This window comes from Cucurbita moschata, unplaced genomic scaffold (assembly GCF_002738365.1).
Source record: "Cucurbita moschata cultivar Rifu unplaced genomic scaffold, Cmos_1.0 Cmo_Scf00095, whole genome shotgun sequence".
In the NCBI taxonomy this organism is placed as follows: Eukaryota; Viridiplantae; Streptophyta; class Magnoliopsida; order Cucurbitales; family Cucurbitaceae; genus Cucurbita; species Cucurbita moschata.
The window spans coordinates 133,233-154,853 of NW_019268611.1; the positions used below are offsets into that span (position 1 = coordinate 133,233).

Below are 21,621 nucleotides of genomic sequence, written 5' to 3' on the forward strand. Positions count from 1 at the left end.
AACAAAAAAAAAAAAAAAAAAAAAAAGGAGAGAGAAAATGCAAGCAGAAATATTGGTTAAAAGATTTGTATGGATGACTTCATATATACTAATAGAGAATACATAGAATGAAGAGAGTACATTTTGAAAGCACTGTCTAAGGAGTATATATATGGGTCCATTTTCTTTCTCTATGTTTTTACTCTGTTTTTCTTTCAATTATGTTCTCAATTGTTTTTTGTCAATTCTTATTGATTGTTTTTTTTTTCTTTTAAAAAAAGTGCTATTGATCCGATTTTCTATAACTAAAAAATGATTCTAAAATCTAGATAATTGCAAAAGATAATAAATAAATAATAAAAAAAAAATCGAACCTACTGATAATATGTTGTGTCCACTTATTGTTTTTTCCATATCATTTGTAATTTACAATAACTCTTTATTCTGTAAATGATTATAAATAAAGAACTTTTACCACCATTTAGGAGCGGTGGTTTTAGCAAATATTCTCATGGTATAAGAGCTCTTCGGTTTAACAACTCTGATCCTTTCTTCTCTATGGCTTCTAAATCCTCTTATCATCTTCTTCCTTTCAATACTCTAATCCATATGATCACCATCAAACTTTCTTCCACCTATTATCTTCTTTAGAAAAGCCAACTTCTCCCTCTCCTTGATAGTCAAGACATGCTAGGCTATGTTGATGAAACTATGGTTCCACCACCTCACTTTGAACTAGAAACCTCCTCAACACTCAACACCAAATATTTAGCGTGAAAAGCAGCCGATCAATGACTTTTTCGTCTCCTACTCTCCTCTCTCACTGAGGAAGCCATTGATATTGTCATTGGTCTCTCCACTACACGTGACGTTTAGCTTGCGTTGGAAACTACGTTCAACCATCATTTGAAAGCTCATGAATTGAGACTCAAGGACGACTTGCAGTTGATGAAACGCGGCACCAAACCTGTTGCTGAGTATGCTCCTACCTTCAAAACAATTTGTGACCAACATCATGCCATTGGTAGACCTGTCGAGGACATTGATTAAGTGCACTGGTTCTTTCAGGGACTCGACACCGATTCTTTAACTTTTTCTATTGCTCAGATGTCTCTCACTCCTCTCCCCTGTTTTGCAGATTTAGTCTCTAAAGTTGAAAGTTTTGAGTTGTTTCACCGCTCCCTTGAGTCTTCTGACTCCACTCTTACGACATTCACAACCACTAATCGTGGTCACACCCATGAAAAACACCTTACTTCCTCTAGCAACCAACGAGGTCGTTCTCATTCCCACAAAAATAACTCTTCGAATTGAGGACGAACCCACTCAGGTTAGGGTCATCGACCACCTCGCAGCCAGTATGCCGCATGGAGGGCCATTATGCTGACTGCTACAACCAATAGTATGTTCAGTCTAATTTTGCTCATGCTCACCTTTATGAAGCCTTCAACACGTCTTATTCTATTGCTGGACCCGATGCTGCTGATTGGTTTTTGAACACTAGGGTTTCGGCCCATATGACCGTCGACCCATCTATTTTGGATTAGTCTAAAAATTACACGGGTAAGGACTGTGATCGTATGAAAACGATGCATCCCTACCCATTTACCCACACTGATACTCTTTCTCCTGTTCCAAATATTCACTTATTAGATGTCTTGGTTGTCCCTCATGTCACTAAAAATCTTCTTTCAATTAGTAAATTAACGTATGATTTTTCTCTCCGTTACATTTACTAATAATCTTCTTACTAACCAAAATCGTCAAACAGGAAGGGTAGTGGCAATCGGTAAAAGGGATGGAGGGCTATATGTGCTAGAGCGCGTCAGCTCTGCCTTTATTATGCCCTTAGAAAAAAAAAATCTTTACATGCTTCATATGATTTGTCATGTCAATCATTTTGTTATTTCTTTTTTAAATAAAAAAAAGGTCATCTTTCTCTTACGTCTTTATTGCCTTCTCCATCACTACGTAGTACTTGTCAACTTGCAAAAAGTCATCATTGTCTTATTCCCACAATGAACATAGGTCGTCTCATGTGTTAGATCTTATTCATATCTTTGGGGTCCTTCCCTTGTCAAATCCACTTCGGATTTGCTTTACTATGTTATTTTTATTGATGATTATTCTCAATTCACTTGACTTTACCTTTTTGAAATTTAAATATGATTTCTATGATATTTTTCTTCAATTTCAAAAATTTGTGGAAAATCAATATTATGCTTGTATCAAGGTTTTTCAAAGCGATGGAGGTGCAGACTTTACTAGCACTTGTTTCAAAACTCGCTTACGTACTTCTGGCATCCACCATCATATACACCTGCTCAAAATGGTTGTGTTGAGAGAAAACATCGTATGTGACTGAAACTGGCTTGGTCCTTCTCTTTCACTCCTATCTTTCTCTTCATTTCTGGGTTAATGCCTTCAGCACTGCAGTTTATATTATCAACCGGTTATCTACTTCACTTCTTGGAGGTAAGTCACCCTTTGAACTCCTTTATGGCTACTCTCTACATTATGACAATTTTCATCCCTTTGGTTGTCGTGTTTATCCTTACTTGCGTGATTAAATGCCTAACAAGCTTTCTTCCTGCAACATTCCTTGCATTTTTTTTTGAGGTTATAGTCCTGCTCATAAAGGTTTTCGTTGTCTTGATCCCACCACCACTAAGTTATACATCACTCGCCATGTTCAATTTGATGAAACTCACTTTCCTGTTGTTCCTAGCTCCCAAGCCCAACCTCTTTCCTCTCTTCATATTTCAAATTTCTTGGAACCGCATCTTTACCATATTGATTCATCCCCCCTACCACTTCATCACCGCACATTTCTCGAGCTAGTTCATCCTCGTGTGATATTTGTTTTGACCTTGTGGATGAGTTTGTGTAGGTTGAAACTTCTCTTGTAGGTTCCTATTTGCCACCCTCGACTTCTGATCCGACTTCTATTAAATCTATTGCTGATTCCTCTTCTTCTTTAGGCTCTCATCCTATGATCACACGAGCCAAAGCTAGTATCTTCAAGACTCGTCATCCAACAAATTTTGGTATTTTGGGCTCATTTGAACTTCTTTCTACTCTTCATGCATCCACTGAGCCAAATTGATTCAAATTTGTGGCTAAGAATCTTGCTTGGGTTGCTGCCATGGAGGAAGAAATTCGAGTTTTACAACAAATGACTCTTAGGCTTTGGTTCCTTGCCATGCCAACACCAACATTGTGGGCTTTAAATGGGTGTTTCACATTAAATATTTGCTTGATGGATCCAACGAGCGTTTCAAGGCTCGTCTTGTTGCCAAACGTTATACTAAGTTCCTGGTCTCAACTACATTGACACTTTTAGTCCGGTTGTCAAAGCTACCATTGTCCGGGTTGTGCTTTCTATTGCGGTTACAAATAAATGGCCACTTTAGCAACTTGATGTCAAGAATGCTTTCCTGAATGACATTCTTATTGAAAATGTTCATATGGAACAACCTCTTACAGTTGATGTCAGTGTTTTAGCTCATTTCTTCTCACAGTTGGTTTTTCTTGCAGTTGCACTGACACGTCCCTTTTTGTCTTTCCTTAACAATCTAACTTTATCTATGTGATTCTTTATAACATTTTTTTTACCACTCACCTAATCAAGGTGTTTCTTTTCACATCAAGAGATGAAAATGAATGGCAAATTTGTTAGGTGACCTTAATGTTTGGCTCCAATTTTGTCATCCTTAAACTTATCTCATTTTCATCGTTGAAATGCCACCATGAATGCTTCATTTCTTTCTTAATGTTGTTATGCTTAAAATATATGAGAAAAAGGAGAAAAGAGAGCTCAAATCTATAGCGACCTTGATTGCATAATAAAAAACTTAATAGATTGATTAATTAATTTGAGATTAACTAAGATTATTTAAGATAAATGGTACAAGAGGGGGAAAAACAAAACTTAAAAAAGGATATGTGATGATTTAAATGTTTCATTTTATTTGTTTTGTATCGATAATGTGTTGTTTTCTTTGTGTCGACATGCTATCATTATTCTTGTGATAGAATATTTTTAATCCGTAGTTAACCATGTCATGATTGTTGTCTAATAATTAAAGACAGTAACTCATATGCTACTTATGACGATGACATAAAGAGTTACTTCTACCACCAGAAACATGGTTAACATTTCTTATAAAAATAGGTTCGATTCTATCCAAGTTAAAAAGCGCTTTTAACTCTTAAACTTTAGGAAGATAGTCCATAAACTTTATTTTGTAACAATTTAATCATGTATTTTCATTTTTGTAAGAATTTCGGATATAATTTCAAACAAAATATAAAGATTCAAGACGGATTCAATCCGGTCTTAAAACCACTCCATTTATGGTCAAACTAAAAAGAAAAAACTTGGAGTAAGCAAAACCTCTAAACTAAAAGGAAAAAACTTAACTGAAGTTAACAAACCTAATAAAGCGTTAACTCCACTTAATCCGAAGTCGAAGAATGAGTTGATGCCATTTCTTTTGAATTATTCCCCATTTTGTCACAAACGCCGAGTAAAATTGAAGAAAGATGAAGATTGGCTTGCATATGTAGAAGAAGAATGAAGAACATGGTAAACAAGGAGAATAAAATCGACCCCACATTCCAATTAGGCCACTAAAAGGGCTGAAAAGAATCAAGGAAGAAGTTTAATCCATCTCGACTAAAATGAATAAAATAATTGGAAGATGAAAAAGTCCGCGGTGAATGGAACGGAAACGGATGTGGAATAGGCGAAATCTGGGTGGTGGGTTTCGCGAGAGAGGCCCCCTGAACCAACATCTTCTCATCTCTGTTCTACGTTTCTTTGCTGCATTTCTGGTGCCACTTCTGCCGATTGTTCCTCGGTTTGATCCGTAAGTTTCAATACTCGTTTTCTTTTTCTGGGTTCTTTTTGTATTCTCTTCGATTTCGTTGTTATGGCTTTGAACCTTTGTTCTTTCTCTCGAATTCTGTATTTGGAGTGACCTGTGATGATCATCCGTTTTCGTGTTCTAGGGCTGCTTTTATTTGGGTATTTGTTTCAAGTTACAATTTCGAATCAGCATTTCTAGGATCTCCTGCTGCAACTAGATTTAGTGGGTTGGAGTTCATGTGTTATTTGCATCAATTAATTGTCTTAAGCCATTTTCACCTCTGAAACGATATGGTTTCTTCATGTTTTTGGGATTTAGAGAGTGATTGGTTTTGGCCCAAGTAGGCACCAGGATTAGAGCTTTATTTTGTTCCTCGTGCAATTTCTTTTCTCTAGAATAAGGCCATGTTCTTTGGAAACCGTTCAAGTATGAGTGAAAGGGGAGAAAAAAATGTTAATTGGGGATACCAATTTTTATCTTCTAGCTGGTTTGTTTCTCTACTCTAGATTATGCTTACTAAATGGGTAGGAGCATAGGGTTTAGCCAACTTTTTAAAGATCCAAAAATTAAGCAACAGTTTGATTGGCTCCCCTTTTTTATGTCCCCATGTCCCCCCGTGTGTGGCGACATAGGGGCGAAAAAAGGAAAGAGAGGGATGGGCTTTCTCTCGCTTTTGGCATAGCGGGCCCCAGTGGAAGGCCCGCACGACGGGCTATTAGCTCGTTGTGCCTGAGCTGTGAGGGCTCTCAGCCACATGGATAGTTCAATGTGCTCATAAGCGTCTGACCCTGGGATGTGGATTATCCAAGGCACATTAGCATGACATACTTCTGTTTGAACCCGATTTCTTGCAAACACTTATGTATACTTCTAAAACCATATATTTTATTGTTAATTTGAGATATGCGTAAAGCTTATTGGTGTTATGGCTCTTTGATGACTTGGATGGACTCTACTTTCACCTCCTTGCTTTAGTCTGTCGTGGTTTTGTATTGATTTCAAGTTTCTTATTGTATTTGTTCTATATGTTTATGTGTGGCAGGATCAGTGTTCATGGGTTATGAATCTTCTCTGTAACAGAGATATATAAGCTTTTCCGGGATCAGTTATGCAAGAAAGTTCGGTCTACTGATTGAAGTTGTAACTCCATTGTAAGAACAAGGTACTCTCATCCCCTAGTTATCCCGTGTTTGGAGGATGGTTATTTATTACGCTTTGAATGTGTTGAATTAATGATCTAATAGCTTCTCTTTTTCCTCATATAAATAGCCATAGGGTATAATGCTGATGATAATTTTTAACTTCTCTTTAAGGAAGCTGTTTATGTAATTTTTAATAAGTGTTTAAGCTTGTCTAAGGTCCTAATGAAAATTTTTGGTTATTGTGTTGCCTATCCCATCCAAGAAGAAGAGCCAACTCGTGGCTTGAGGGAGTTGAACAACGTAGTATCCTCCATCGACTTTGACAAAAGCCACCTCACCTAGCTGGCGGGTCATAAGATATTGTATGATTATTCTTGGAATGTTAGCGGTCGGGACTTGTGGAAGGAGCTAACAACAAAATGCTTGTGTGTTCTTTCCATCCTTATGAACAACTTGCCCATCATAGACCTTTCAAATATAATCTAGCCAATGCAAGCATTGAGAATAGTTGGAGCTTAGAATTACAAACACTCCTAGTGGACAAATAGATAGTATAAACTTTTAGTATTTCCGACTCGCTACCTTACCTGAAGATTCTTGTCCAACCTGGTTAAGCTAAGATATGAGGCTCTATTTCTCGACAACTGGTTTAATGTACGGAATTTCTTCTGCATCCTCATTACCACAAGTGCCTTTCTTACTGATCGTGGCAATGTGCCATTATCGTGTAGTTTCGTCTTGTTATTATTGGGTTAATTTCTTACTCATCTTATCTTACCCTAGCTTTGGAAATTGAAGTTTTTTTTCCCCCCTCTCTGATCTTATAGATCAGATCCAGTTCCCAACAAATAAATGCTATAAACCAGGATGCCTTAATTTTGATGACATGGTAAGATCTGTGTATGAAATCTATTCGTTTGAGGCAGAGGCACTTAACAGTCAAGTCTTAATGTCCTTGATGGATCCAATACATCCTTTGTAGTCCATGATTGTACATGTGCCCGATATCTTTTGAGTCACGACTTGGTCGCATGAAATTGAGTTCTCCTAGGTTTGATTATTTTTATAAAAAACATTGTAATAGTGCTGGCACTCCTTATGATACAATGGCACCCCTTGAGAACAATTCACGCTTATGGTACTATTTGCTGGGTATGATTGTGGTTGCTTGGATATTTATGGGGTAAAAGAACCTTTTTGTCAATTTTTAAAGAATGGGTTGAAAATTGACATGTTGCTTAAAATGAAGAGGTATTACTGTAGATGTTATCGAGATGAACTTTTCACCCACGGTAGAAGCATCCAAGATCGAGGAAGCCGTACTTTTTGGATGAATTTTTAAGGAAGAACATTCCGGACAAGTTAGTCTGGAACTCCAAACTCATGAGGCTTTATGCTTTGTTTAGGGGAGTTCTTTGTCTGACAAGGTATCTATATGAGAATTAATACTCTTGGTATACCCTCGAGGACGGTACCATTTTTGGTTGGGCCTTTCTGTTGTATCCTTTGTCCTAGTTCGAAGGTAGATGTGGATCATTTATTTTGGAGTTGTGACTATGCATTGTTTGTTTGGAATCACTTCTTTGGCGTGGTCAACATTCAGCTTGCTTGACATAGAGTTTAATTGTGTTATGATCGAGGAGTTCCTCTTCCATTTGTCGTTTTGAGAGAAGGGAGGTTTTTTATGACAAGCCGGGGTGTGCACTTTGTTTGGGGGTATGTGAAGGAAGATGAACAGTAGATTTTAAAAGCCCTTTCGAGATTTTTAGTCAAGCTGGGTGGAGTGTATGGATTCAATTTCTTCTCATCCTGTGAATCATCTCTCCTAGTCTTGATCTAGCCTTGATGGGAGGTTCCATCTTTCTCTCTCGGCGTGGTGACAAAATCTTTCTATAATTATTTGCTAGGTCTTATTTTTCTTGATGGGAGTCCCTTTCTTGAGGGCTGCTCCCTTTTGTGGACTTTGTTTTTTTTTGCATCTCTTGTATTTTTTTTTTTAATTCTTCTCAATGCAAGTTAGTCTTTTATCAAAAAGAAGAAAAAAGGCCTTATGCTTTGTTTTCCGACGAAGAGTTGGTTTTTGGTTTTCCGACGAGCACGACGTCGACAAGACATGATGATCCTCCGGTGTATGCGCATAAGTAGGGACAAGACAGTGACATCTTCAGGTACGTAGGAAGCAAAACGTTGGTTTTTCATCTTGTCTTCGGCAAAGTTCAAACCCATGGAGACTATAATCAATGGATCTATGTTTTAGGCAATTAAATGGTCCTATGACATCGTGAAGATGGAAGGCAGATCGGTACGGTGTTTTATTGATCAGATATCGGGGAGAAGAACGTCAGAATACGGCCGCCAGAAGAGAGAGGAGATCTAGAAAATGTGTGAATTCGGGCGAAGAAGACAACATGTTGGGTTGGGTCAAACTTGGGCAACCTGTGATCCCACAACCCACAGCCCAACTTCCTCACGCAACTCAGCGGAGCCATCTGCAACCTAGTACCATTCCTACCCAGTTGTAGAGGACGAACAGTCTACGCTTCCTTGTTTTCTTAGACTTAGGTTAGAATAGGGTGTTTTTCATTTTAACACTTATTTATTTCAATTAGTATTTCGTTGTGTCATTTTAAAAATGCTTTCGAACACGTAAGTCCATGCCAGTGTTTTAAGATGAAGTTTTAAATGTTTAATTCTGCGTATGACTATAGATGATGATGACAGTAGCGACTTTAGATTAATGGACATCTAGGGTCGTTACAGTTATTTGTAACGGTCCAAGCTCACCCCTAGCCAATATTGTCCTTTTTTAGTTTTCCCTTTCGGGCTTCCCCTCAAAGTTTCTAAAACGCGTATGCTAGGGAGAGGTTTCCGCACTCTTATAAAGAATGTTTTGTTCTCCTTCCTGACCGATGTGGGATCTCACAATCCACCTCCCTTCGGGGCCCAACGTCCTTGCTGGCATACCGTCTCGTGTCCACAGCTTCGGGACTCAACCTCCCCACTGGCACATCGCTTGGTGTCTAGCTCTGACACTAGGAAAGACCTACCAAGAATACCCCATCCTTGAATCGGGAATTGGACCCATTTCGAAAGCCCTTATCGTTGGGGCACTAGCAAGATTAAAGGAACTTAAGATGCAATTACAAGACTTACTGGGCAAAGGCTTTATATGCCCTAGCGTACTTCCTTTGGATGCGTCAAGGTTTAGTGTCAAGAAGAAAGATGACTTGATGCAATGGAGCATCAATTTTAGAGAATAGAATATAATGTTTGGATCATAGCTCTAGGTTATAGATCTTGTAGACTAGCCTACGATGTAGGCTTGACATGTTCCATGCTCCTCGTAGGCTTGACATGTTCCATGCTCCAATCGTCGATGCCTTGTACTGGTACGCCATGCATAAGATAAGAAATGTTATGTAGCATTTATTGTGATTGGCTCTAAGTATCAAATGTTGTGTAGCATGTAAATTGGTGAACTTTAATTATATTATATGTTATAGCATGATGTTTGATTTAATGTCGCTATTATATGCTTGCTATACTATATGAATTTTGATGTATAATATGATATTGTATTGTTAGTAAACAACAAACTTAAATAGAATTATCTTGGTTTCTAGAACCATGTCGCCCAGAGGACGTGGAAGAGGAAGACGAGGAAGGGGATGACCCCTTATTAGAGGTAGAGGAAGATGTGAGGCTGAAGAGAGCCTACCTCGAGAAAGGTCAGTAACTAGGACGGATGCAGCTGCGCCGCCTCAAGCTGCACCCACCTCCAGCGGCACCAACGGCTGGAATAGATCCTACTACTGCGCCGCCTCAAGCTGTACCACCACAAGTTGCACGACCTCCAGCGGCACCCGTGGTTGGAATAGATCTCACTACTAATCTGATGTGGGGGTCATTTCAGGCCATGATGCATGCCATGATGGTCATTCAACAAGCTAACAAGTCACAATCTACTAGTGGTGGAGTAGACTTGCTAGAGGACTTCAAGGAGCTCGATCCGTGCCCATTCACTAGTTTTACGGGAGATCCAACAGAAGCCCAGATGTGGATTTTATCCATAGAAACCATTTTTCTATCAATGGAATGTCTAGACAACTATAAGGTACTCTGTGCGTCATTTATGCGGCAAAAAGACGTAGAATTATGGTGGATGGACAATAAGAATAGTATTAACCTAGGAGGGGGAATCATGACGTGGGATCAGTTTAAGGAGGCCTTCCTAAAGCAATATTATCCCAAGGCGGCCCGACTTAAGATACAACAGGAGTTCACCCTTCTGACTTAGGGTGAACACTCAGTGGACCAATATGACAGGGAATTTATGAGGCTAAAAGGTTCACGCTGTTATAAGTGGACACTGAAGAAAAGATGATCGGAAAATTTGTTTTGGGCCTAGACTCGAATATCCGCAGCATAGTAGAAGTCATAGACCCAAAGGAATATGAGGAGGCACTAAAAATAGCCGAAGTCTTGGAAAAGCCTCAAGAAGAAAGACGTCGGGAACCAGTAGTCACTTTTGGAAGGAAACGCCTGTATGAACCTAGAAAGACAGACGATCGACCATCGGCGTGAAGGACTCGATATGATGATAGACGTCCTACCCAACATGTAGATTGACACCCATGGATAGAGATAGGGGTCAAAAATGTGAGAAGCCTCAATGTCGCGAATGCGGGAAGGAGCATTAGGGTAAATGTATGGCAGGTTCGAGGATATGTTTCAGATGTGGTTATGAAGGTCACACCGCCAAATATTGTACTGGGGAGGGTACCAAGAATCCAGTAGAATCACCCAGAGCTCTAGATAGTGGCGAGCGAACTGTGCAGACCTTCTCGCAGGCAAAGACACATGCATCTACTAGTAGAGACGCTGGAACATCTAACACCGTGGTAACAGGTACGCTATCTATATTGGAACATTATGCATTAACGTTATTGATTTTGGTTCTACGCATTCCTTTATATCCATGCCTTTTGTTAGTCAAACAGGATTCACAATGGAACCCACCCAGCAGGGGTAGATTTAGTTACTGAGAATAGGATAAAAGATGGACAAATAGTAGAGATGGACGAACAATAAGCTAGACCTGAAAGTAGTGAGTATGATAGATTTTCATGTTACATTAGGAATTGACGGGTTAGTTGAGAACTATGCCAATGATAGATAGATTGCCACTTGAAGGAAGTCATATTTTTGCCACCAACCAAACACAATTTTAAGTATAAAGGAACCTGCACAGGAACTACCCCAAAGATAGTGTTGATGATGAAAACCAAACGCTTGGTACAACAAGGAGGGTGGGCTATACTAGCCTGTGTAGTAGACGTAAAAGGAAAGGAGAAAACGATGGATACAATACCCATAGTAAACGAATTCCCGGATATCTCCCCCGAGGATTTACCAGGAATTCCTCCTTCACGAGTTGTAGACTTTGGGATAGAACTCGAACCAGGAACTAGATTGACTCCAACGGAATTAAAAGAACTAAAAATACAACTATAAAACCTTCTAGACAAGGATTTCATCCGACCTAGCGTATCTCCTTGGGGTGTGCCGATGTTGTTTGTGAAAAGAAAGACAGCTCGATGCGCCTATGTATTGACTATGCGAGCTAAACAAGAGAACAATAAAAAACAAATACCCACTCCCTCGCATCGAGGACTTATTCAACCAATTCCGAGAGACGATGATATTTTCTAAGATAGACCTTCGATCAGGCTATCACTAGATTAAGATTATGGAAGGAGATGTACTGAAAACAACTTTTCGAACATGATATGGCCACTATGAGTTTGTAGTGATGTCATTTGGCCTCACCAACGCCCCAGCTGTGTTCATGGAATTAATGAATCGGGTATTTAAGGAGTGTCTAGATGCGTTTGTTATTGTGTTCATAGACGACATCCTAATATACTCGAAAATGGATCAAGAACACCAGGAACACTTCCGAAAAGTCCTAACTATCTTAAGGGAGAACAAGTTGTACGCCAAATTCTCCAAATGTGAATTTTGGCTACGACAAGTCTCATTCTTAGGACACTTAGTATCTAATGATGAGATTTCAGTGGACCCTACTAAGATAGAAATTGTCACTAAATGGGAACGCCCAACTACGGTTACAGAGGTACGAAGTTTCTTGGGGTCAGCAAGCTACTATCGAAGATTTGTCCAAGGCCTTGCTTGAATAGCCTCGCCTTTTACACAATTGACAGGAAAGGGCGTACTTTTTGTATGGAATGACGCATGTGAGGTCAGTTTCTAAGACCTAAAACAAAGGCTAGTGTCAGCTTTCGGTGCTCACAGTCCCAGAAAGTTCAGAGGGATATGTAATCTATAGCGATGCATCCAGAAAGGGATTAGGGTGTGTATTGATGCAACACGATAAAGTTGTTACGTACGTGTCACGCCAATTGAAAGAATATGAGAAAAACTATCCTACGCATGATCTAGAATTGGCTGTAGTAGTATTCGCATTAAAGATTTGGCAACAACACTACTTGTATGGAAAAAAGACTCAAATCTACACCGACCATAGAAGCCTAAAATACTTCTTCACCTAAAAAGAACTGAAAATGAGACAACGAAGGTGGTTGAAATTAGTGAAGGACTACGATATAGATATCTAGTACCACCCTGGAAAGACAAATATGGTCGTAGATGCCCTAAGTCGTAAAACGACGCACTTGTCGGCCCTTATCACAAGGAAACCACAAGTACAAGAGGATTTCAAGTGAGCTCACATAGTTGTAGTGATTGAGAGGGTTATAGCATAGATGGCCCGACTCACAGTTCAACCCACGCTCAAATAAAGGATTATAGATTCACAATAAGAGGATCCCAGACTAAATAAAATACTGAGTCAGCTAACAGCAAGCCCAATGGACATCCACAACCCTCAACCCAACGACCAGCAGCCCAGTCCAACAACCAAACACGCCTTCGGCCCATGTCTGCAGCAGTCCAACTAAGCGCCTGCAGCCCGATCGATTGCCGAGTACCCGAGGCTCAACCCATTGCTTCGGCCCAATTCCAGCGCTTGCAGCCCAAAACCAACCGCGCGCCTTACCCAACTTGCAGCAGCCTAGCACCTTGACTTGCATACCTGCGCACGATCCGCTTACGGCACCTCGGCTCGAAGCCGCCTGCACACGCTTCGGCCTCTGATTGTATCACGTGGCACACCTGCAGCGTGACTCCCCCGCGGCTCAGTCGGAAGTATCTTCCTGAAATCTGATCTTTCTTCATTTCCAAGCTTGTGCTGGATATTATTCTTAAAGAAGAGTTGAATGGTTTTGGTAGTAAACCCTTCTCGATCTCTTTTTTCCATGAGAAAAGTGGAGGAATATCGAAAAGCCACAAAAGGGTCAGAAAAGAAGGACCAACAAAAGAAAAGGAGCCTGCAACAAGAAAAAAAAAGGGAGCCAAATTGGAAAGAAAGGCTCAAATTTTTTTGAGTGATTCAATCGAGCTTTTCCTACTGGAAATAAACCTTTTTCTAAGAAAGAAAGGCTCTCTAGCTTAAGCTATTCTTTCTGATCTTCCCACTTTCTTTCTATGCCTCCCATCACTAAGATTATTGTGAGGAAATAGGAAGATAGAAAAGAAGATAAAGGGTTTTGCGAAAGGCAAAGTTTAGATGTGGCAAGTCACTTGGCTAGAGAAGTAGTCGCTGGCCTGTTACTTATGGTTGGTTGAGTATTTGGAATGTGAGGAATAGGAGTAAGGCTTTGTGGATTTGGCCATTATTATTGCTAGAGGATGCTTGACTTATCTACTTTATGGGTAATTACGTTAAGAGAGCGACTATCTTGTTTGATTGTTTGGTTGAAATCGCATGATGGAGCTTCGGTTAAAATCGCACAAAGAGAGGGAAGGAGGGACTAGGAAAATCAGTTGATGGTCTTTGGCTTTTAGCACGTTTATAAATTCCTAGTTACTTGTCTTCTTAGTTAGCCTGTTTTGATTTGATATCACTACGTTGTTCTGATTTGATATTGATATTGGCTGCATAGGATGACTTTTTCTGGGTCTCTGGCATAGTTAAGATGAACAAAGCCACTTTCGAGTTACGTGATGATAGAGCCCAAATGCATTGTAAGATAAACGATATCAGAACTACGAGATAACAAGAAACCAAGTGTTTCGAGAGTATTTTCGGCTTTTAATACGTTTTTGTTCCACATATTGATGCAGGTGCAATGGGGGTATCATTACTCAAAGTACTTCTCAGACATATTTCATCATTTCTTCAACTTTCATCTACTGACTTCATAAATTTACAACCAACTCTGAAGTACTTCCACAAAATAGAAGGGATCTTCAAACTATTGAGACCAATACTAGATGCAGTTGTTGATTCAGATATAGCTTCCGATGAAGAGCTTACTAAGGCGTTTGAAGAACTCGATCATTCAATTGATGAACTAAGGGCGCTCTTCGAAAATTGGCAACCGTTGTCGAGTAAAGTATACTTTGTAAGTTACACTTTTCCTTATTATTATTATTTTTTATGAATACCTTATCCTTATATCTGTCTCTCTGTCTCCCTCTTTACTTCCCTATCTTTGGGTATGATCAAAGGTATTGCAAAGTGAAGCATTGATATCAAAGATTGGGAAATCTTGCTTAGATATATTCCAGCTTTTTCAGTCTTCAAATGAAAATCTTCCGGAGGAATTGAGTTCATCATCTCTTGAGGTAATACTGATTTAAGATTTACGTTTCGACTTTTGCGAGCTTATTCACTCATTGTCTTTTTCGCTCGGTTTTTACTATGGAGTATAAACGTTATGAAGGTGAAAGCCTGTGGGCAGCATCTATTTTTCCTCTTTCTGTTGGGGTAATGTTTTATCTGCATCACTAATTATTGCAGCACTGCGTCCAAAAAATTAAGCATTTTGGAAAGGAAGAAATGTCTTCTGTTATTAAAGATGCCATAAGGAATGAAGTAGAGGGCATTGCACCCAGCTCAGATGTTTTGGTGAAACTTGCAGATTTTCTGAGCTTGAGATCTAATCAGGAGATATTAATTGAGGCTGTAACACTTGAAAAGTTGAAAGAGAGTGCAGAACAAGCTGAAAATACTGAAGAAGCTGAGGGCATTGATCAAATGGTTGCTCTTGTAACCCATATGCATGAACGGTTTATTATGATAAATCAATCCCAAAATTCTAGTCCTGTATCAATACCTGCTGATTTCTGCTGTCCTCTTTCTCTCGAACTGATGACAGATCCAGTTATTGTAGCATCGGGGCAGACGTACGAGCGGGTATTTATTAAAAATTGGATCGATCTGGGGATCAATGTTTGCCCGAAGACTAGACAGACATTGGTTCACACGAATCTTATACCGAATTACACTGTTAAGGCTCTGATTGCAAACTGGTGTGAGACAAACAATGTAAAATTGTCTGATCCTTCGAGGTCGGTGAACTTAAACCAGCTTTCGCCTGTTCTCGCTGTGAACTTTGAGTCTGATACCCATCGAGAGCCCGTTTTTCCTCATTCCCCTGGTTACCAACCGATGTCCCCCCAGTCAACCAGGTCTCCAGGTTCAGGAAAGAACATGAACTCGCTTGGGGTAAGCTATCGAGATGGAAGTTCTTCTTTGCTCTCCCACTCTTTCTCTGAGGATTCCTTATCAAATGATGCTGGTGATGAACGTGAGATTGATGTTAGTAGACTGTTGCTATCAAGCTCGGAAGATCAAATGGCCAAATTGGAAGAAAATGGTTATGATTTGGTTGCTAAACCGTCTACGTCACCATCTAAAGCCAATGTTCCAGATACCAGTGGCGAGGATGAACCGTCTCATAGTCATAACAGGACCGCCTCCACCTCTAGTGCAGTCTCGAATACTAATCTCTCTCAAGGAACTTCAGGGGAACCCAATGAATCTGTCAGTGATGCTGCTGGGGAGAGTAAATCAGAGCCCTTGGCTGCTACCTCGACTACCAACCACAGAGAACCAGATCGGGAGCATCCACCGAGAGTAGCTGACCCAAGATCTCGAGGTAATACAATGTGGCTCCGACCATCAGAGAGGTTTGCTTCTAAGATGATTGCACCGTCTGCTAATGAGATGAGGCCTGATCTTTCTGCTATTGAAGCACAAGTTCAGAAGGTGGTAGAGGAATTAAAGAGCAGTTCACTTGAAACTTTGAGAGGAGCTACGGCTGAACTACGGCTACTGGCCAGACATAACATGGATAATCGAATAGTGATCGCTCAATCCGGGGCCATCGAATATTTGGTTGATTTGCTCCTGTCTGCAGACTCGAAGCTACAGGAGAATGCTGTGACAGCTCTTCTAAACTTATCGATCAATGATAATAACAAAAATGTCATCGCCCAGGCTAATGCAATTGAACCATTGATTCATGTTCTTAAAACTGGGAGCCCAGAAGCAAAGGAGAACTCAGCAGCAACTCTTTTTAGCCTCTCAGTGATTGAAGAGAACAAGGTCAAAATTGGAAGGTCTGGAGCAATAGGACCTCTAGTTGAATTACTGGGTAATGGAACTCCAAGGGGAAAGAAGGATGCAGCTACAGCTTTGTTTAATTTGTCGATATTCCACGAGAACAAGGCTAGAATCGTACAAGCTGGAGCTGTGAGGCATCTTGTGGAGTTGATGGACCCAGCTGCAGGAATGGTTGACAAGGCTGTTGCTGTGTTGGCAAATCTCACCACGATTCCCGAGGGTCGGTCTGCAATTGGTCAGGAAGGTGGAATTCCTGTTCTTGTCGAGGTCGTCGAGTTGGGTTCTGGGAGAGGAAAGGAAAATGCAGCAGCAGCATTATTGCAGCTTTGCACAACAAGCAGTAGACATTGCAGTATGGTGCTCCAAGAAGGAGCCGTGCCACCTTTAGTGGCATTGTCTCAATCTGGCACTGCTAGAGCCAAAGAAAAGGTACATCAAATCTGCCCTTATTGCTTAATCTTCTCTTCAATATCTTATGGTTAAAATTTAAGGACTTACTAGAGTCGTCTTAGAGGGTACATTAACTAATTATTTGGGTAATCGCAGGCTCAAGCGCTTCTTAGCCATTTCAGAAGCCAGAGACATGGGAATTCGGGAAGGGGGTAAATATTTTTATACGACGATCTTAAACGCCATATGAGGTTTGTGAAAGAGAAGAGATGTATGAAGATATTCATGTTCATCTAATCAAACAAATAATATATGCATGTGAAGGTATTTCTGGTTGCTTCATTTTTTTGCACGGTATGTTTCCCAAAAGTTAAAAATTACTTTAGATTGGATTAGGTTCTGTAAAATATCATGTTCTAGTTCATGAATTAATTATTATTTCATGTCGATCCCTCGCGACGAACAAGGATCTACATGATGTGTAATGCCAATTTCGTGTTCGATGTGTTGCAATGCAGTTCTAACATCGTCTTGCACGTTTCAGGCAGCTGTGGGCTTCTTCCATGGACTTGTTTTTGGTATGTCCTTGTGTTGATTCTTCTGGGTGAAAGCTCCATTTGTTATTTAAAAGAAAACATCTGCTTAGAGGTTTTGGATAGGAGTGTTACGTGCAAAGGTAATCTGTTATTACATGCACATATCATATAATATGTTTGGAGTGTGATGGTTTGATCATTTAACATGCTATCATGAGCTGATCATTTATTTATATAGTGAACTTATTCGAAATACTTCATTGCGTAAAGATGTGTACGAGGTGAGGCTCCTTTGTCCCAGTCCTCGTCGCCTTTTTCAATTCTTGTCTTCATGAAATCCTTCATCTATTTTTACACGAGATCGAAGCGAAGATTTTCCATAAAAATTCTTAGGGATCGAGTTCTTTACCAATTGTTTTCTCTGTTTATATTTTTATAGATAATTTAAATATTTTAATGTAATTGAATAAATCCAACAATATTTGTTAAAGTAAAAATATATGTTAGTTATACCTTTTCTCTCGTAAAGGTTTATAAGTTAAATTAGACTGGCACAATTCAGACTCCTAATAACTTGACAATCGTCCATGTTTGTGTGATTCTAGTCACTCAGTAGGTTGTTGAAAAATCTAGGTTGATTCTACAACGAGGAAACAATGAACTCCCTTAATTACTCATCTTTAGTCGAAAATTGGAAGGTCCTAAATGTCGCATAGGGGTGATATGCAAGGTGTCCGTTATGTTTAAAGGACTAAGAGAGCTCGATTCTTCCTTTCCTTAGCTCAACTCTTTCCTCCTCCAATTTTTAAAGCTAATAGTTAGAAAGAGAAATTATATTCTTATTCATGTCAACATAAGATAAACAAAAACTTGTATGTGTTTTTTTTTTTTTTTCATATGATTTCAGTTTATACTAATAGGAAAATATATTAAAAGACATTGGTATGTAACTTTTCACCAATACATCAGCATACATTAATGTACATACCGATCAGCATACATTAATGTACATACCGATCAACGTATTAAACTATTCATGCATTCAACATGTGTCTATCCCTTAATCTAGACTTAAGTAGTTCCTCAAGCTAGAAGTCTCTAATGAAATGATATTTGATTATAATATGTTTGTTTCGTCCATAAAAAGTTGAATTCTTTAGTAATGTTAGTATATTTCAATTCTTTCAACCATCCGGTAGTAGATAATGAGATATACTCTACTTCAATCATAGCAAAAAAAGTAATGAGTGGTTTCTTTAAACCCTATGTAAAAGTACGTAAAAACACCTCAACCAACATTAAGAACGTAATCTGATGTACTTTTTTTATCATCAACATTACCACCCAATCACTATCACAATATTCAATCAATACAAATTTTGAATTGTGTCACAAGTTTATATGCTCCGAATGACTTTGTGTTTGGGGTTGTCATAGATCTACATCACATACTTACAATAAATAACATATTAGGTCTCATTATGGTAAGTACATCAAGTCTCCAACATCATCTTTACTTAATCTCAAATTTTTATCCATAGAAGATACAAGTGTTAGAAGGCAAAACATTTTCCATTTTTAACTTTTTCAACAAGTCACATTTCAACTACCTTTTTCATGGAATCCTTCAAACCATTATACATCAATATATCATTTTCCATCATCATGTAATGAGACAATAAAGGAACTTTTATATTTATCATTGTGAGCTTTAATGAACTTTAAGGGAAAAAAAATGTTATTTAATCACTCTAAAATAAAGTCAACATTTATTCTAAGATCGTTACAATTTTTGAGTAGATGATGATCTAAAGATGAACCTCAAAGATGATCTAGAGACATGAACTCCTGGAATTCTCGCATACCTCTCGAACACACTCTCCCCGATCCCCACGACTCACCAAAACAACGCCAAAATGGTCCTCAACCTTCTCAAAAACCACCTGCAAAGAAACCCCACATATCCAACGTTGAAACAACCTACTCACACCACAAAAGGGATCACCGAGGACTATACACACGAAGAAGGTAAGCTTTCACGCCTTAGCAATGTGATTCGTTGTTAGAAAAGATGATTTGAATTTCGAATTGGTCAGCCCCTCACAGATCTATGTGTTATAGGTGTTTACAATCCATAATAACACGTGGGAGGTGAAGAGGAAGGAGAAACGACGAAGAACTGAAGGAAAATGACGAGAAACGTGTTAGGATCGCTCAACAACGCACATACTCGATCAAGATGAATACAAAGAATAGGAGAGAGAAAATTCAAGGAGAAATATTGGCTAAAGGTTTTATTGATAACTTCAGTATGTACAACAAGAGAGAATACAGAGAATGGAGAGAGTACATCTTGGAAGCACCGGGTATATATATGGTTTCTGTTGAAACAAAATTCGCTCCGATACTAATTTGTAGAAAATAACAATCTGCTCTGATACCAATTTGTAGAAATAAACGCTCGCTCTGAAACTAACTTGTTAAAATAACACTCACGAAGATGTGAAGGAGATGTCGAGAGGGGAGAGACAAGGAGACAAAGAAATTCTGAAAAGCCCTTTTCTATTAGACTGTACTTTTTAACTCGGTAACTCTTGCTCTGCTCTTGCTCTGTTTTTTACAATGGAAAAGGAATTAATTGATAGGTTTTCAAAAATCTAAAATTGGCTATCCCATAACCCACCCTCTTTCTTTGGCCTTTTCCTTCTCCATTCTTTTGGTTTGCTCTTGGTTCTTACGTCTCAATTTCAAAAACCTTACTAAAATTAACAAAATTAAAAACTATCTTTTTTTCATTTAAGTTTATTCCCAACAAAACTCTCCCACAAACTTAAATGCTCTATTCAATGATTCCACCTGTGCCACTTTCGTTTTCTCGAGCTCAGGCATAGTTTCTTCAATTTCCTCCCCTTGTCCTCGAGTTGCAAACTGAGTTTGTCCTTTTCTTATGAGACTTCATTTGGAGCTTTTCGAGAACAGCCCATTTGAGATACCAACTCCTCATTTCTCCCGTTCTCAACCACGCTCGATTCAGACGTCATTGCTCCGTTCAGTTTACTCAATTCCCTTCGCAAGTCCACAACGACATTTTCAACTTCCATTTTTGCTTCCTCCATTTCGGCTTTATCACGAGTGTCTCAATCGTGTGTCGTAAATTCACTGCCTCCTGTTGGACTTGATTCAGGTTCACGTCGAGTGAGCCTCTCTGTTGAGTCAGCATCTCTATATCTTTCTCATCCCTCACTAGCTCGTCCACTAGAGCATCAATCTCCATTAATAGGTCATCCTCTTTCTTCACACCTTCAACTTTCTTCCCAAGTTCAGAGATTTCCTGTGTATTCTCTTCCTTCTCCTGTTTGAGAGAGGAGGAACTCTCACTCAGCTCATCAATTTCTTTCTCTAACCTTTCAATCTTTATTTCCAATTCTTTCTTTTCTTCTCCCATTTTCATCCTCTTTCTTATTTCTTGCTCAAATTGCCTTTCCGACCATTGGAGCTCTCTCTCTCTTCGAGCTTGGGCTCTATGTTATTCGGTTGTTCATCTTTCTTCGATTTTTTCGTCACCGCTATCAGGATTTCGCCACATCCGTTGTACATCACCTCATTTCCAACAGTTTCACTACCTCATCATTATCGCCATCGTCTTTCGCACCGTCGTGTTCTTTTGTTTTCAGCTCTTCATTTTGGACCATCAAGAGAATGTCTCCGTTTGTTGTGTCATCCAAGGCCAGGTTGATCGTTTCTTCCACCTTTTCCTCGACTCGACAATCTCTTGCATAGTGACCCATTCTACCACAATTCTAACACTTGTTGGAGTTATAATTATTTGCATAGTGGCCATATTTTTTACATTTGTAACACTAGACGTTGGAATTATATCTTTGACCGCGTCCTTGATTATGTCCTCTTCCACGCCGATTTGCTTGGCTCGATTGTCTCTTCTCCTTATAATTTTCTTCATAACTATTGTCTTGACCACCTCGACCATTCCCACGAGTTCCATGATCTCTACCATGAGTATTTTGAAAGTAGAGTACCTTTTCATCCTTTATTGATGTCTTAGTCTAAAGCGTTTGATCGAGTGTCTCCTCCTTCTTTTTCTTACGTTGCTCGTGTGCCTTGAGAGAACCGGCGAGCTCATCAACCATGAACGTCGCTAGGTCCTTCGACTCTTCTATGATACATACAACATTCTCGAAGTTGTTTGTTAA

At 39.3% G+C, this 21,621-nt stretch overlaps 1 protein-coding gene across 4 annotated transcripts; it reads left to right on the plus strand.

The window, feature by feature from the left end:
• Positions 1-4,514: 4,514 nt before the first annotated feature.
• On the plus strand, positions 4,515-17,455 carry LOC111439469 (U-box domain-containing protein 4-like). 4 transcript variants are annotated; one of them, XM_023077139.1, is made up of 7 exons: positions 4,515-4,850; positions 5,893-6,012; positions 9,616-10,900; positions 14,198-14,478; positions 14,585-14,701; positions 14,877-16,913; positions 17,031-17,455. In XM_023077139.1, exons 3-7 carry the CDS (start codon positions 10,702-10,704, stop codon positions 17,088-17,090), a joined length of 2,694 nt encoding a protein of 897 aa, XP_022932907.1. In that variant the 5' UTR covers positions 4,515-4,850; positions 5,893-6,012; positions 9,616-10,701; the 3' UTR covers positions 17,091-17,455. The 4 variants fall into 4 exon arrangements, with proteins under 4 accessions (XP_022932907.1, XP_022932908.1, XP_022932909.1 ...); XM_023077140.1 differs by having other exon boundaries at positions 5,893-6,001; XM_023077141.1 differs by lacking the exon at positions 9,616-10,900 and having other exon boundaries at positions 4,517-4,850.
• The last annotated feature ends 4,166 nt before the right edge of the window (positions 17,456-21,621 follow it).

Bases quoted from the DNA above. Each gene is read 5' to 3' on its own strand.
- LOC111439469 (XM_023077139.1), top strand. From the start codon at position 10,702: ATGGCAGGTTCGAGGATATGTTTCAGATGTGGTTATGAAGGTCACACC. The intron at 14,479-14,584 runs GTAAGTTACACT...GTATGATCAAAG, and splicing joins TGTCGAGTAAAGTATACTTT to GTATTGCAAAGTGAAGCATT. The intron at 14,702-14,876 runs GTAATACTGATT...TAATTATTGCAG, and splicing joins TGAGTTCATCATCTCTTGAG to CACTGCGTCCAAAAAATTAA.